At 49.0% G+C, this 17,301-nt stretch overlaps 1 protein-coding gene across 2 annotated transcripts in view; it reads right to left on the bottom strand.

Moving 5' to 3' along the window:
• Window positions 1-16,853, bottom strand: part of LOC140426674 (regulator of G-protein signaling protein-like) — a 186,779-nt gene extending 169,926 nt beyond the window's left edge. For both annotated transcript variants that reach the window (XM_072511757.1, XM_072511758.1), the window contains exon 1: window positions 16,798-16,853. In XM_072511757.1, the coding sequence (XP_072367858.1) occupies window positions 16,798-16,810 (13 nt within the window). In that variant the 5' untranslated portion in view covers window positions 16,811-16,853. The remainder of the gene's footprint in view (window positions 1-16,797) is intronic.
• Between the last annotated feature and the right edge of the window lie 448 nt (window positions 16,854-17,301).

Below are 17,301 nucleotides of genomic sequence, written 5' to 3'. Positions count from 1 at the left end.
GAGATGACTCACGCCAAATTCTTTACCAAACTGGACGCCTCCCGTAGTTTCTGGCAGATACAGCTGGACGAGTCCAGTCGGAAGCTGTGCACGTTTAACACTCCGTTCGGCAGGTATTGCTACAACCACATGCCTTTTGGTATCATCTCAGCTTCCAAAGTATTTAATCGCATAATGGAGCAAATGATGTAGGCATCGAGGGGGTGCGAGTTTATGTGGATGACGCGATCATCTGGTCCACGACGCCTGAGGATCACATTGCTCGCCTCAAACAGGTTTTCCAGAGGATTCATGAGAATGGCCTCCAGCTCAACTGTGCCAAATGCTCGTTTTGGCAGTCCGCTATCAGGTTTTTAGGTGACCACATTTCACAGCAAGGTGTGCAACCTGACGCTGACAACGTGCTGGCAATCAATGCCATGAAGACACCAGAGAACAAAAAGTTGGTCCTCCGCTTCCTTGGGATGGTAAGTTTTCTCAGAAAATTAATTCCCAACATGGCATCCCACACCACCGCCCTCCGGCATCTCGTTAAAAAGTCGACAGTGCTCCAGTGGCTTCCCGCACATCAAGCGGAATGGCTTGAGCTGAAGGCGAAGCTCACCACAGCCCCAGTTCTGGAGTTCTATGACCCAACCAAGGATACCAAGATATCCACAGATGCAAGCCAGGACGGCATTGGGGCGGTGCTCCTCCAGCGTGACGATTCTTCGCCCTGGGCTCCAGTGGCATATGCCTCCAGGGCATAAACAGAACGGTATGCCCAGGTCGAAAAGGAGCACCTGGGTCTCCTGACAGAAATAGTCAAGTTTCATGACTACGTATACGGTCTGCCGAAGTTCACGGTGGAAACAGACCACAGGCATTTAGTCCACATAATCCAGAAGGATTTAAATGACATGACACCTTAACTGCAGCGGATTCTTCTTCGTCTCCGCTGATATGACTTCAAACTCGTCTACACACCGGGCAAGGAGCTGATCGTCGCGGATGCCCTATCCCGATCCATCACCATGCCGTGTGAACCGGGCGACTTCATTCGCCACATCGAGGCACAGGTGCAGTTGTGTGCCAGCAACCTCCCAGCCACTATGAACGAGTTGCCCAGATACGCGAAGAAACTGCCAAAGATCCTCTACTGCAGCGCGTAATGCAACATGTTGCCCATGGCTGGCAAAAGGGGCAGTGCCCCCAGTTCTTCAACATTAAGGACGAGTGTCATGTGAAAGTACCTTTAAGACATGGATGTTTAAGCAATGTACCTTTAAGAAAACTGATGTCAGAGAGTGGGTGGGGCTGAGCTCAGGTCAGCCATTTTGGAAGTTTCAGTTTTAAAAAGCAGCTTGTGTGTGTCTGGGTGTTTCCAGAGCTGCAGTTTGGAGGAAAAGAGCTGTGTGTGTGTCTGTGTTTGCAGTGAGCTGGATTCTCTGCCATGAAAGCCTATCTCTGGATCATTTGGGGGATTTAAACTCATAATTGTAAAGCCTTTAACCTGATGTGATTCTGTTTAAAGGTGTTAAGTCTCTTGGAAGTTTAAAGGAACATTTTGAGGAATTATTTACTGTTGCAATATTTTCTGAGTTATCTTTGAAGTAAGGGGTGTTAAGAGATCCAATGTTTAGTTAAGATGTTAAGTTGAGTTCATGGAATAAACAGTGTTTTGTGTTTAAAAACCCACGTGTCAATAATTGTAATCCCACCCCGAGAGAACAAGCCGTGTGCTAGGAAAAGCAACAAATACATTAAAGGGAGAGGTTGGTTGAACTCCATGATACATTTTGGGGTTCTGAAAACGCCTCGCCCATAACAACTGGGGGCTCTAGGGGGATCAAAGTCTATCTATTGGATTGGCTTTCGTGAACTTAAAGACAGTGAAGGATTGTTGCTTTTCCGGTGTGGTATTTTAGTTTAAGTGGGGAGAGTGTTGTGAACAATGGCTCTTTCAGAGGCTCAGAAGTTTTTGGGGGTGGAGAATGTCACACGTAGTACTTTACGGACAGAAACGAAAAGCAGTCTGTTAGATTTGGCAGGAAAATTGCAGTTAACATTACCTGACAAAATGCAAAAATATGAGGTAATTATGGCAGTGGTTAAGCATTTAATGTTGCCTGAGATAGAGTTTGACTCATTGGAAGTGGCAAAAATTCAGTTGCAAATTAAACAAATGGAACATGAGAAAGAATTAAAGCGGCTTGAATACGAGAGTGAGAGAGAGGAAAAAGAAAGAGAAAGAGAGGAAAAAGAAAAGGACAGAGAAGAAAGGAGAAAAGAAAGAATACCCCTAGCAGAACAAAAATAAAAAGAAAGTGAGATACAGATCAGGGAAAAAGATAAAGAGAGGGAGTTTGAACTGGCATGAATCATGACAGTCAGTTAAAATTGGCAGACCTAAAGGGAAACGTACAGTTGGATGATAGTGATGAGGATAGTGAGAAAGAGCGTCATAGTCGAAGGCTTGATGGGAATCTATTTAAATGGACAGGAATTTGTCGCCCGCCACAAAGACTAAATCTATTGACTTCAATCTTGTAAATTTTGTTCAGCTTGCTCTGCATCTGCACGATAGACACTTCCCATGTACATATGTTCATTCACTCACCACTTGTATATAATCATGCATGTATATATATCGCCACGTTCCAAAATTTACTTCAAAAGGGGAAGATGTCATAATATCCACTCATGTATATAATGAGATGCAGACAGGCAGTGATTGACACACAGGATAACCAATGAACACACACGACACATAACAACCAATCACCAGACAGGACACCACCACTATAAAGCACACAGGTCATTAAGACTCTCCCTCTCTCTACAGGACACAGCTACTGAGATGGTAAGAGTGCACAAGCCAGTGAGCACTATCACCATGAGGTAGAGAGTTAGTCTGGTCAAGCCAGTAGGAGGTTATCAGTTAGATTGATAGAGTGTCAACCCACAGCAGACTATGTACAGCAATCAGCAAGTTCAATAAAACAGTGCTGGACCATCTCCTGTGTCAGAAGCCTGTTTCTAGTTTCACTGCATCCAGTTGCAGTCAACGTTGAACCAACTTACTTAACACATCACCACCCAAACCTCTCGATTAGATTCCAGTCTGTAACTCACTCCCAGGTCTCTGTTATTCTATATATAAACCACCCAAACCCCTCGATTAGATTCCAGTCTGTAACTCACTCCCAGGTATCTGTTATTCTATATATAAACCACCCGAACCCCTTGATTAGATTCCAGTCTGTAACTCACTCCCGGGTATCTGTTATTCTATATATAAACCACCCGAACCCCTCGATTAGATTCCAGTCTGTAACTCACTCCCCGGTATGTTACTCTATATGTAAACTATCCAAACCCCTCAATTAAATTCCAGTCTGTTGTGGTGTTCTTTGTGTTGCTAATTTTAGGGTGGTTGATGTTGTGTTCACAAAGACCACAAATAGCTTTCATAGAATTTACAGTGCAGAAAGAGGCCATTCGGCCCATCGAGTCTGCACTGGATCTTGGAAAGAGCACCCTACTTAAACCCACACCTCCACCTTATCCTCGTAACCCAACAACCCCACCTAAGCTTTTTTTTTTGGACACTCAGGGCAATGTAGGGGCTGGTTTAGCACAGGGGTAAATCGCTGGCTTTGAAAGCAGACCAAGGCAGGCCAGCAGCACGGTTCAATTCCCGTACCAGCCTCCCCGAACAGGCGCCGGAATGTGGCGGCTAGGGGCTTTTCACAGTAGCTTCATTAAAGCCTACTTGTGACAATAAACGATTGTTATTATTATTTATCATGTCTAATCCACCTCCTGCACATCTTTGGACTGTGGGAGGAAACCGGAACATCCGGAGGAAACCCACGCACACACGGGGAGAACATGCAGACTCCGCACAGACAGTGACCCAAGCCGGGAATCGAACCTGGGACCCTGGTGCTGTGGAGCAACTGTGCTAACCACTGTGCTACCATGCTGCCCTTTAAATTGAACAAAGCTATAAATTTATTAACACTACTTATTTGGATTTGACACTCCTATATAATACAATTGATGATAAACAAATAATCAACCCTCATCTACTACTAATCTCTACACAATCACATTAACTATGATCTGCCCTCACTCACACTATCTTTCCTTCAGTCTAATCTCTAGCTTTCTCCTCAACCTCTCACCTACAAGGCTTAGCATCAATGTCTTATATACATCTAGCTCCCTCTAGTGGTTTATTTAAACATTACATTAACCCTTGCAGTTCTTAAAATTATGATGTCACATCCCCCTTTCTTTGCAAAAACGGTTATAAACTTTGTAACATTTTTTTCTTTGAACATTACAATAGCGAGCATGAATCATTAACTTGTTTTTTTACATTCAGTTGCAAGAATAACTGTTACGTCACATTGGTGATGACAGATGAATAGTTATTACAGTCATTACAAATTTAATCTGCTCGGTGGTCTCCTGGTTCTAGTTGATCTTCTCAGTGGTTTTGTCAAAGTATGTAATCTTGGGCTTTATAAATAGAGAAATTGAGTGCAAAGGAACCTTTATAAAGCTCTGGTTAGGCCACAGCTAGAGAATTGCATCCAGTGCTGGTCATCGCACTCTAGGAAGGATGTGAGGTTCCTTGAGAGGGTGTAGAGGAGATTTACCAGAATGATTCGAGGGATGAGGGATATTAGTTGCAAGGCTAGGCTGGAGAAGCTGTGACTGTTCTCCTTGGGGAAGGAGATTGAGGGGAGATTTGACAAGGGTGAACAAGATGGTGGCGTGGTGGGATCGTCCCTGGACTAGTAATTCTAGGGACCCAGGGTAGTCCTCCTGGGACCGGGTTCAAATCCCGTCGGATGGTTACATTTGAATTGAAGAATTAATTTCACAGTAAAGTGGTTGTTTTTGACCGACACAGACGCAATGGGCCAAAGGCATATTCTATGCTGTAGACCTCCAAGATGCTATTACAAACCAGTTTAGATAAGGTACACAAAGAAAAATGTTCAATTAGCTGATGGTATAAAGATTAGGGCCCATAACAGCTGATTGCGTTACAGTGCGGGGTGCAGTGGTTGCTGAGTGCTTGCTGGGAAGGTGAGTGAATTTTAAAAAACTTACTGTTGGGAGTTTCCAGCTGAATCCAGTCGGAGTGAGGACAGAGTGACTGCTGGGTAAGTAGTACAGATTTAAATTGTTTGCGCAGGCCCATAACAGCTGATTGCTGTTATCGTGCGGGGCGCAGTGGTTGCTTTTTACCTGTATTTAAGTTGGGCGGTTGCGAAACCCGAGCCACTCCACTTGTAGTGTCCCCCACCCTTCCACCTTCTCTAACCTAAGGTGGTGAGTGAATATCAGGTAAGCTCTTTCTTTCTTTTTCTTGTTTTATCCCCAAGTTATCTAGAGGGGATGGCAGGTAAGGCAGTGCAATGTTCCTCCTGCAGAATATTTGAGGTGAGGGACGCCGTCAGTGTCCCTGCTGATTTCACCTGTGGGAAGTGCACCCATCTCCAGCTCCTCAGAAACCGCGTTAGGGAACTGGGGCTGGAGCTGGATGAATTTCGGATCATTTGGGAGGCAGAGGTGGTCATAGATAGTAGCTTCAGGGATGTAGTTACTCCGAAGAATTAAGATAGATGGGTGACAGTGAGAGGGGCTGGGAGGAAGCAGTCAGTACAGGGATCCCCTGTGGTCGTTCCCCTCAGTAACAAGTATACTGCTTTGGATACTGGTGGGGGGGGGGGGGGGGGGGGGGGGGGATTACCAGGGTAAGCCACGGTGACCAGATCTCCAGCACTGAGTCCGTCCCTGTGGCTCAGGAGGGAAGGGGAGAAAGCGGGAGAGCAATAGTTATTGGGGACTCGATAGTTAGAGGGACAGATAGACGGTCCTGTGGCAACGAGAGACTCACTGATGGTATGTTGCCTCCTGGGTGCCAGGGTCCGTGACGTTTCGAACTGTGTTTTCAGAATCCTTAAGAGGGAGGGGGAACAGTCACAAGTCGTGGTACACATCGGTACCAACGGCATAGGTAAGAGTAGGGACGGGGATTTAAAACAGGAATTTAGGGAGCTGGGGTGGAAGCTGAGAGCCAGGACAAACCATGTTGTCATCTCTGGTTTGTTGCCGGTGCCACGTGTTAGCGGGTTGAGGAACAGGGAGAGAGTGCAGATAAACACGTGGCTGCAGGGATGGTGTAGGGGGGAGGGTTTCAGTTACGTGGATAATTGGAGCACATTCTGGGGAAGGTGGGACCTGTACAAACAGGACGGTTTGCACCTGAACCAGAGGGGCACCAATATCCTGAGAGGAAAATTTGCTACGGCTATTCGGGGGGGGCGTTTAAACTAATTTGTCAGGGGGATGGGAAAACGAGCAGGAGTCCATAACCCAGTGTTGAGAATAGTGAGGTACTGAGGAGGATATTAAGGTCGCAGGAGTGTATTGGCAGACAGGAAGGTGGGTTGAAGTGTGTCACTTTAATGCAAGGTGCATCCTGAATAAGGTAGGTGAACTTGGAGCGTGGATTGGAACTTGGGACAACGATGTTGTGGGCATTACGGAGACATGGTTAGAACAGGGACAGGAATGGTTGTTGGAAGTTCCAGGATATAGATGTTTCAGTAAGAGTAGGGAAGGTGGTAAAAGAGGTGGAGGAGTAGCATTGTTAATCAAGGCTAGTTTAACGGCTGCAGAAAGGCAGTTCGAGGGGGATCTGCCTACTGAGGTAATATGGGCTGACGTTAGAAATAGGAAAGGAGCGGTCATGTTGCTAGGAGTTTTCTATAGGCCCCCAAATAGTAATAGAGATGTGGAGGAAGAAATTGCAAAGCAGATTATGGATAGGTGTGGAGGTCTCAGGATTGTTGTCAACTTTCCAAATATTGATTGGAATCTCGATAGGTCGAACAGTTCGGATGGGGCAGTTTTTGTACAGTGTGTGCAGGAGGGTTTCCTGACACAATATGTGTATAGGCCGAAAAGAGGTGGGGCCACATTGGATTTGGTACTGGGTAATGAACCGGGCCAAGTGTTAGATTTGTTTGTGGGAGAGCACTTTGGAGATAGTGACCACAATTTGGTGTCTTTCACTATTGCAATGGAGAGGGATAGGGCCATACGGCAGGGCAAGGTTTATAATTGGGGGAGGGATAATTATGATGCAATTAGGCAAGAATTAGGGAGCATAAGATGGGAACAGAAACTGTCAGGGAAGGCACAAATGAAAAGTGGAGCTTGTTCAAGGAACAAATACTGCGTGTCCTTGATAGGTATGTCCCTGTCAGGCAGGGAGGAAATGGTTGTGTGAGGGAACCATGGTTCACAAAAGAGGTTGAATGTCTTGTCAAGAGGAAAAAGGAAGAGTACGTAAGGATGAGAAAACAAGGTTCAGTTGGGTCGCTTGTGGGTTACAAGGTAGCAAGGAATGAGCTAAAAAAAAGAGCTTAGGAGAGCTAGGAGGGGGCATGAGAAGTCCTTGGCAGGTCGGATCAAGGAAAATCCTTCAGGCTTTTTACTCTTATGTGAGAAATAAAAGAATGACCAGGGTGAGGTTAGGGCCGGACAAGGACAGTAGTGGGAACTTGTGCATGGACTCAGAAGAGATAGGAGAGGCATTGAATTAATACTTTTCTTCAGTGTTCACCAAGGAGAGGGGCTATGTTGTTGCGGATGAGAGTGTGATACAAGCGGGTAGGCAGGAGGAGGTAGATGTTCTGAGGGAAGATGTATTAGAAATTTTGAATTAGAAACCTGTATTAGAAACCTGTGGGTCGACAAGTCCCCTGGGCCAGATAGAATATATCATAGGATTCTTTGGGAGGCAAGGGATGAGATTGCAGAGCCTTTGGCTTTGATCTTTGGGTCCTCTTTGTCCACGGGGATAGTGCCAGAGGACTGGAGAGTGGCAAATGTTGTTCCTCTGTTCAAGAAAGGGAATAGGAATGACCCTGGTAATTATAGGCCAGTTAGTCTTACTTCGGCGGTCGGTAAGTTAATGGAAAAGGTCCTGAAGGATAGGATTTATGACCATTTGGAAAGATGCAGCTTAATCCAGGATAGTCAACATGGATTCGTGATTGGTAAGTCTTGCCTCACAAATTTGATTGAATTCTTTGAGGAGGTTACTAGGTGTGTAGATGAAGGTAGAGCAGTTGATGTCGTAGACATGGATTTTAGTAAGGCGTTTGATAAGGTTCCCCATGGTCGGCTCATGAAGAAAGTAAGGAGGTGTGGGATAGAGGGAAATTTGGCCAATTGGATTAGTAACTGGCTATCACATAGAAGACAGAGGGTGGTGGTGGATGGAAAATTTTCAGACTTGAGACCAGTTACCAGCGGTGTACCACAGGGATCAGTGCTGGGTCCTCTGCTATTTGTGATTTTTATAAATGATGAGGAGGGGGCTGAAGGGCGGGTCAGTAAATTTGCTGATGACACCAAGATTGGTGGAGTAGTGGATGAGGTGGAGGGCTGTTGTAGGCTGCAAAGAGACATTGATAGGATGCACAGCTGGGCCGACAAATGGCAGATGGAGTTTAACCCTGATAAGTGCGAGGTGATTCATTTTGGTCGGACAAATTTGAATGCGGATTACAGGGTCAACGGCAGGGTTCGGAGGAATGTGGAGGAACAGAGAGATCTTGGGGTTCATGTCCACAGATCTCTGAAGGTTGCCACTCAAGTGGATAGAGCCGTGAAGAAGGCCTATAGTGTGTTAGCGTTTATTAACAGGGGGCTTGAGTTTAAGAGCCGTAGGGTTATGCTGCAACTGTACAGGACCCTGGTGAGACCACATTTTGGAGTAGTGCGTGCAGTTCTGGTCACCTCATTATAGGAAGGATGTGGAAGCATTGGAAAGGGTGCAAAGGAGATTTACCAGGATGCTGTCTGGATTGGAGGGTAGGTCTGAGGAAAGGTTGAGGGAGCTAGGGCTTTTCTCATTGGAGCGAAGGAGAATGAGAGGCAACTTAATAGAGGTTCATAAGATGATGAGGGGGATAGATAGAATGGACATTCAGAGACTATTTCCTCGGGCGGATGTAGCTGTTACAAGGGGGCATAACTATAAGGTTCAGGGTGGGAGATATAGGAGTGATGTCCGAGGTAGGTTCTTTACTCAAAGAGTGGTTAGGGTGTGGAATGGACTGCCTGCTGTGATAGTGGAGTCGGACACTTTAGGAACTTTCAAGCGGTTATTGGATAGGCACATGGAGCACACCAGAATGACAGGGAGTGGGATAGCTTGATCTTGGTTTCGGACAAGGCTCGACACAACATCAAGGGCTGAAGGGCCTGTTCTGTGCTGTACTGTTCTATGTTTCTACGAAACACAGTTTAAGGTTTTGGGGAAGTGATGCAGGAGGAATGTGAGGGGAAACCTTTTTAACATTGCATGTGGTGATCATCTGGAACCCGCTGCCTATGAGAGTATTGGAAGGAGGATGGTGGTTTAGTGGTAATGTCAGTGGATTAATAATCCAGAGGCCCAGGTTAACACTCTGAGACCACGGGTTCAAATCCCACCGTGGCAGCTTGTGGAATTTAAATAAAATTAAAAGCCAGTCATGAAGCTGTCAATTGTTGTAAAAAAAAACATCTGGTTCACTAATCTCCTTTAGGGGGGAAAAAAACCCATCTGGTTCATTAATGTCCTCCAGGGAAGGAAATACGGGGCAGGATTCTCCGACCCCGCGCGGGTCGGAGAATCAGCGGCGGGCCGATAGAATCACGCTACGCTGCCCCGACGCAAGCACGTGATTCTCCGCAGAGCGGAGAATCGGCGCCATTGGCACCGGCGTGGTTGGTGCAGCACCGGTCGCGGGCCGCTCTACGTGGCCGGCCCACCGATTCTCCGGTCCGGATGGACCGAGCGTCCGTAAGAAAAGAGCCGAGTCCCGCCGGTGCCGCTCTAACCTGCTCTGGGCCGGCGGGACCTCAGGTGTAAGGGTCGGGTGGCGGCCTTTGGGGGCGGGGGGGGGGGGGGGGGGGGGGGGGAAAGAGGGGTCCGACCTCAGGGGGGCCTCCGATATGGCCTAGCCTGCGATCAGGGCCCACTGATCGGCGGGCCGGCCTCTGTGGCTGGGGGCCTCCTTTCCTACGCACCGGCCCCTGTGTTGCGTCATGTTGCGTCGGGGCCGGCGCGTTGAAGGAGGCGCCGGTGCCAGTGCACATGTCCTCGTTGTGCCGACGCAACTGCGCACGCGCGGATCCCGCGGCGCACTGTTCGCGCCGGGATCTGCAGCTGGAGCGGCGCGAACCGCTCCAGCGCCGTGCTGGCCCCCTGTAGGGGCCAGAATTAGTCGTGGGAGTGCTCCATTCAACGCCATCGTAAATCGCGACGGCGTTTACGACGGCGTGGACACTCTGCCGCAGGATGGGAGAATCCCGCCGCTGTTGTCCTCACCTGGTCTGGCCTACATGTGACTCCAGACCACGCTGTGAAATGGCCTAACAAGCCACTCAGTTCAAGGGTATTTAAGGAAGGGCAACAAGGACAGCAGCGACACCCACATCCTGTTGAAGCCAAATGTGACGGCGATTGATGATTTTGAAGGCATATTGGATGGGCAACTTGAGTGAAACAGGTTTGCTGCACTAGGCTGATAGAGTGGCGGAATGGGGCTGACTGGATTGCTTGATTGACAGCTTGAGGAGTTGATGGGCTGAATGGCCTCCTGCACTGTAATCGATTCTATGACTCAAGGATGGGGGGAAAGACAGTAGGGTGCGGATAGACATGTGGGTCGAGGAAAGGCACAAGTAAAGGAGGACACACTAGGTGACCTATGCCCAGGAGTATGTGGGGGGCAGTATGGTCGGAGGTGGCAGGTGATGTGTCAAAACCTTCAGGAATATCCCTAGAGTTGGAAACAAAGGAGACTGAGGGGAGGTTTGACAGAGGTGAACAAGATGCCAATTATATTTCCCAGTACAAGAAAAAAAAATCTGCGTGCGATTTAACCACCGCATTTCACCAGGCACAGATGTGGATGCGCCATTTAAGTAGCAGAAAAAGCCAAACACGAATCAGTTTGCAATCTAACCGGCCTGCTCAAGATGGCGGGTTCCTGATCTCGCCCGAATATGACGAGCATTTCATTAACCAATTTGCATTAATTTCTATCTCATTAGCAAGATTTGAGTCAAAATTAACGGCCTCCTGGGAATTAACCGGCTCCCCAGCGAGAAATCACGGGCATCGTTTAGTACTCCTTTTTAAAAATGTGAAGCTGGTGCAATGGCTGCTGAGGGGAACAGAGGAGGTGAGTAGCCATTTCCATTTTCCGGCATGCTGCCCCAGTGCTCGGGAGGAGATCCCCTCAGTGGGATTGGGCTTGGTTGGGAGGGCGGGGGGGCTGAAAGGTTCCAGGTCGGGGGTTGGCCCTTAGCCAGGGGTGCGGGGGTGGGGTGAGGGGCTTCTTGTCTGTGAGGCCTTCAAACCATGTTTAAATATTGTGGATACCCATAACGGGCAACTAGAGCTGCTGCCGGTCTCTCCCATCAACCACTTCCAGTTCAGAGCCCTGGTCTTGGTTCTATGTCGAAGGTCATTTTATCTCCCTTTGACTGGGAGTAGCCTCTAACTTCACAGCTGAAGTCTATTGCTAATAAGGAATTGGCCTTGTTAGTTGTGAGAGCACTTCACAGCTGCAGGTTGTGTTTGCTGTTGCTTGTGGCTGCAGATGCCTGGAGCTGCTGCTGTTTCCTTCTTTTTCTGTAGCCTGGTGTAAGGAAAGGGAGGATGGGAAGATGACCTGCCTGCGCTGGAGAAGGGGAAGGGGAGCTCTTTCTCTCCTCTGGCGTGCTCTGGGTCAGTATGACTTTCCACTACTGAGGAGTCCACTGCCGGGAGCTGCAAGAGGGGGCGAGAGAGGCAGATTGAGCTGAATGAGCGATGTTTGCTGCTTGTTGCTGCAGCTGCCTAGAGGCTGTGTGTTTGTTTACTGCCGCCTCTTTACTTTTGTGGTCTGGAGTAAGGAAAGCGAGGATGGGAAGATGGCCTGCTACCTGGGCTAGAGAAGGGGAAGAGGAGCTCTTTCTCTCTTCTGGCCTGTTCTGGGTCGGTGCAATTTTCCACTGCTGGGGAATCTACTGCTGGGAGCTGCAGGAGGGAGAGAGAGAGACGGATTGATCTGAATCAGCTACTTGATGAAGGTGTTGAAGAAATGCTTTTGCAGATTGCTGGTGATTTTATTGTAAGTGTGGTGAGTGCTGCATGTTGACTAGCATGTCGCCACAAGTGAAACACGCTGGACGTTGAGGCTGTTTTACTGCACCTTGAATGCCAGTGGAACATGGGAAACCAAGCTTTGGCAGTCTAGGAAGGTATGTATAATGGAGGCTCATGGGCAGAGACTGATACGTAACGTGACCGCACAGCAAGGACCTGTGTGGGTGGAGTTTGTGTGATTTATCAACTGTTAAGTAGTTGGCTTTCACCTTTTTGCATAAGGTATAGCACGGTAGCACAGTGGTTAGCACAGTTGCTTCACAGCTCCAGGGTCCCAGGTTCGATTCCCGGCTTGGGACACTGTCTTTGAGGAGTCTGCACGTTCTCCCTGTGCCTGCGTGGGTTTACTCCGGGTGCTCCGGTTTCCTCCCACCGTCCAAAGATGTGCAGGTTAGGTGGATTGGCTATGCTAAATTGCCCTTAGTGACCATAAAGGTTCGGTGGGGTTACGGGGATAGGGTGGAGGGTGCTCTTTCCAAGGGCTGGTGCAGACTCGATGGGCCGAATGGCCTCCTTCTGCACTGTAAATTCTATGAAATTGTACAGCTGACCATTTAATAAACAAAATATCCCTAAGTGCATTCGCTTTTTGTTGATAAATTTAGACTACCAATTCATTTTGTCCAATTAAGGGGCAATTTAGTGTGGCCAATCCACCTACCCTGCACATCTTTGTGTTGTGGGGGCGAAACCCATGCAATCCCGTGGAGAATGTGCAAACTCCACACGGACAGTGACCCAGTGACAGGATCAAACCTGGGACCTTGGCGCCGTGAGGCTGCAGTGCTAACCACTGCGCCGCCATGCTGCCCCCCCCCCCCCCAAAGTGCATTCTCATGAGTGCATGTGCCATGTCTCAGGTGATGATTGTTGCATTGCATTTCAATCAAACTTTGAAGCCTGAACATGTTGCCTGACTTCTAGAAGCGTCAGCACATGGGGGGGGGGGGGGGGGGTGGGTGGCCTTGTGGGATTCGAGGTTCCCAGGGTGAAGACAGAGGTTTCAAATGTATCAGGTGTGACGTTTTAATAGTGAACATTGGACACTTCAATTCCCCTTAGTCACATACACCACCCCCTCCCCCCCCCCCCCCCTCAGTGCTCCTCACTCTTTTTGACCTTATGTTGTCTAGTGCTACGCCTGGGTGTGTCCCCAGGATGCACATCCGAGGTAGAAGCAGCCTGTTGCTTTCTGCACCCCGTGGCCTTAGATGCCTTGGCAGACGTCTTCTGGAGGGCCTGGAGCTGGAGGACCCTAGTCACCATATCAGTGTCACTGGCATTTCCGTGCCACCTTGTTCTGCCCACTGCCCTGGAGGTGCGCTGGTGTCAGGAGCGGGGGTATTCGGAAGAGCTGGACAGCGCTGTCATCTACTTGCCGGCTGGCCTCGTGTTGGTCTCCAGTGCTTCCTCCTCTCTGATGGTGCCCGTAGGGCACTGGGGCCTCCATGGGACGGAGATGGAGCTGGAGTGAGGCTCCACCCTAACAGTGTTGGCCTTGGGGCCATGCATTGTTGGCATCATCTCCTGTGCCCCTAGGCTTTGGGACTCCTCCAATCGGCTATGCACTCACTGACATCCCCTCCTGAATCTCACAGCCATGTCCTAGCATCTGCAACAGCTCTGGGGTAACTTTCTCCAGAGCCTTAGTATCTGGCTGGGACCCAGCTGGGTCCTGGGATCCAGCAGACCTCCATCTGCTGTCTCTCTTGGATGTTCCTGCCTCCACTTGATGTGGATCAGCAACTGTGTGGTGCTGACCAGATTGTGCCCAGAAGCCTTTTTTTTGGGGGGGTGGGGGGGGGGGGGGGGGGGGGGGTGACTTCAGATGGCCCACTCCCATCGGATGGAGATCCTGCAAGAGAATGGACATGCGATCAGTGAGAGGGAGGGATCATTTTCATAGAATCCCTACAATGTAGAAGAAAGCCATTCAGCCCATTGAGTCTGCACCGACCCACCAAACAGTACCCTAGGCCCACTCTCCCGCTCTATCCCTGTAACTCCACCTCACCTTTGAACACACTAAGGGGCAATTTAGCGTGGCCAATCTACCTAACCTGCACATCCTTGGACTGTGGGAGGAAACCGGAGCACCCGAAGGAAGTGCAAACTCCACACAGGCAGTCACCCGAGGTTGGAATTGCACCCGGGTCCCTGGCCCTGAGGCAGCAGTGCTAACCACTGTGCCACCATGCCACCCCTATTTTGTCTAACACGAACAACTCTCTTGAGACAGGTCATCTGGGTTAAGGGGGAGTGGATCCTCACCTCTCCGGCACAGGTCAACCTTGCTGTCCTTAAGATATAGAAGTATAATTAGGCCATTCGATCATGGCTATGTTCCTCACCCCCATTCTCCTGCCTTCTCCCATAATCCCTGATCCCTTATGAATCAAGAATTCCCCTTATTAAAGAACACCAGATTTGTGCTTGAGGTGCTGTTACCTACAGGGCTTCAGAGCAAGAGCTGGAAGGTGGAATTAGACAGAATTTTCTTTCTTAGAACATGAGAACTAGGAGCTTGAGCGGGCAATTTAGCCTCTCGTTATAATCTCAACTCCACCGTCCTGTCTGTTCTCAATTACCCTTCAACCCATTACCAATTAAAAATCTGTCTAACTGCTCCTTAAATTAACTCTGTCCCAGCATCCACCGCACTCTGGGGTAGTGAATGCCACAGATTCACAATCCTTTGGGGTTAGTGCCTCATCTCGGTTTTAAATTTGCTACCCCTTATCCTGAGGTTATGACCTCTCATTCTAGAATGCCCCACAAGAGGAAGCTTCACGTCTACTTCATCCATACCGTTTATTATTTCAAATACCTCAATTAGATCTCCTCTCATTCTTCTAAACGTGAGAGAACATAGGCCTAAACTGCTCAATCTCTCTTCACAAGACAAATCCCTCATTTTTGGAATCAATCGGTGACTGCTCTCTCCTTGGCCAACCCCACGATCTTCAGGGCCCTTTCCTCATAGGAACCCCCCCTCCCCCCTCCCATCCTGACCCTTTCCCACTTATTATGAGCTATTTTCTCCAGCGGGGTCGAAGAGAAAGCATTGTGAGCCGTACGCTTGATGGAACGGGGGGTCCATCTATAGCAGGTGGCATGTGTGGCCACCGCACCTGGACATGAAGGGGTTGTGCTGGTGGGTGCTGAGGAACAAGTGCGAAGTTCGGATATAGTGTGGGTGCGAGGTGACAGTCAGTGATTTGTGGGGGGTGGGGGTAGATTCAGGAATTTGAGGGGTGGCAGGTGGAACTGATGCCAGGAAAGAGGTGGTAACTTACCCTAGCAGCTCGGTGGAGGGCTGTTGGTCTTCTTCCTACATTGGACGGTGGTCCTCTCGGTCATGCTGCCCACACTGACAGCCACTGCCTCCCAAGTGGTATTGGTGATCCTGCTGCTGGTCCTCCGACCCCCTTGGGGAAACAGGATGTCCTGTCTCGCATCAACAGCACCCAGAAGCCTGTCCAGGTCAGCAACCCCAAAGCGAGGAGCAGTTCTGCATGCTGCCATGCCTGTGTTGACTGGGAGTGAGTGGTGAGGAACATAGGAATTAGGAGCAGGAGTAGGCCCTCAAGCCTGCTCCGCCATTCATTCAGATCATGGCTGATCTCTTCCTGGTCTAAAATCCACCTCCCTACCTGTTCCCCATATCCCTTTAACCCGGCTTTTATCAGAAATATATCTATCTCCTTCTTTAAACCATTTAATGACTCAGATTCCACCGCACTATGGGGCAGCGAGTTCCACAAATTCACCACCTTTGCAAGTAGTTGTTCCTCCTAATTTTGTTTAAAAAGCAGCTCCCCTTTGTTAGTGGTGAGACACTGAGGCGCGAGACTGGCGAATCAGATGGCGAGATAGTCAATAATGTCACGACACTCATGGGGGCTTACTGAATGCTGTTAAATACGGGGCACGATCTCGCCAACGCAGCCGACAAGAAACACCCTGCCAACCGTGCCCAAAATGCCACTTAGGTGTGTTTCCATTAAATCGTGCCCCTGATCTCAAAACCAGGATTCCTCCCCCACCCGCAGACGACACAAACCAAGGTGACTGCATGGGGCTGGTTTTAAAGCTGAAATGCAACTTGATTTGCCCCCAAGCTGTTTGGAGGTGGCTCCCAACAACAATCTCTGGTGTCGCGAACCCTCACTTTCTGCTTCATGCTCCCAACAGCAAGCAACTGATGTGGGGATACGCCCCAAAAAACTCCCGTCTTCTACTCTTTCCAATTGCAAAGCAGCGTGTGTGGGGGGGGGGGGGGGGGGGGACAGTCCCCTTGAACAACTCTACACCGCCTCTTCAAACAAACTGGATTAATAGGCATTGGGAAGCTTTGAGCAGGAGGACCCGCTCAAACGGGATCGCACGCTTTGAGGAAGTGAAACCTTCAACAAACGGCCTTTCTTCCAGAAGAACACACAAGCGCTGGGGGGGGGGGGAGGGGGCTCAGATTTTTGAGAGCGCCCTTGCCCTGCAGGTAAATTTCTGGAAATTAATACAATGTCAATCAGCTTCCAAAACCCAGCTGGCACAGACAGCTCTTGGTGTCAACTTACCCGATTCGCCCATTTTCAGATGGGAGATACTGGAACAAGTGTGCAAAGCCCCCCCTCCCCCTCCCACATTGAGAGGCGTCTACATGCCGGCTGGGGGTAAGACCAAGGCGCTTAATTGTTACTTTCTCCCGCGTCAGTGTCTGCATTGTGACTGTTCAACTCAATGTCGGACCAGTTTGGGGGAAAAGATAGAAAATTGCAAGTGATCCCCACCCCTTCCCTTTACACATCGCACCGCCACCATCTAGTTACTTATTTAGTCCGATGGAGTGTTATTGTTAATCCATTAACACAGGGGCGTCTCGGCAGGAAGGACAACATTTTAACCCCAGGAAATGCAACATTTTCTAAGGTTTAGGAGATTGTGTTTTATTTCTAATGGCAGATGTGTGAACCATGGGCGAAAGACAGATTTCACCCAAGAGAGATTATGCTTCACTTGTACAGAGCGCTGGTGAGATCACATCTGGAGTATTGTGTACAGTGGTCATTTTCAAACTCAGA

The sequence above is a fragment of the Scyliorhinus torazame genome, chromosome 7 (genome assembly GCF_047496885.1).
Source record: "Scyliorhinus torazame isolate Kashiwa2021f chromosome 7, sScyTor2.1, whole genome shotgun sequence".
NCBI classification, from domain to species: domain Eukaryota; kingdom Metazoa; phylum Chordata; class Chondrichthyes; order Carcharhiniformes; family Scyliorhinidae; genus Scyliorhinus; species Scyliorhinus torazame.
The sequence above is the reverse complement of the archived record's forward strand: the minus strand, read 5'-3'. Positions and strand labels throughout refer to the sequence as shown.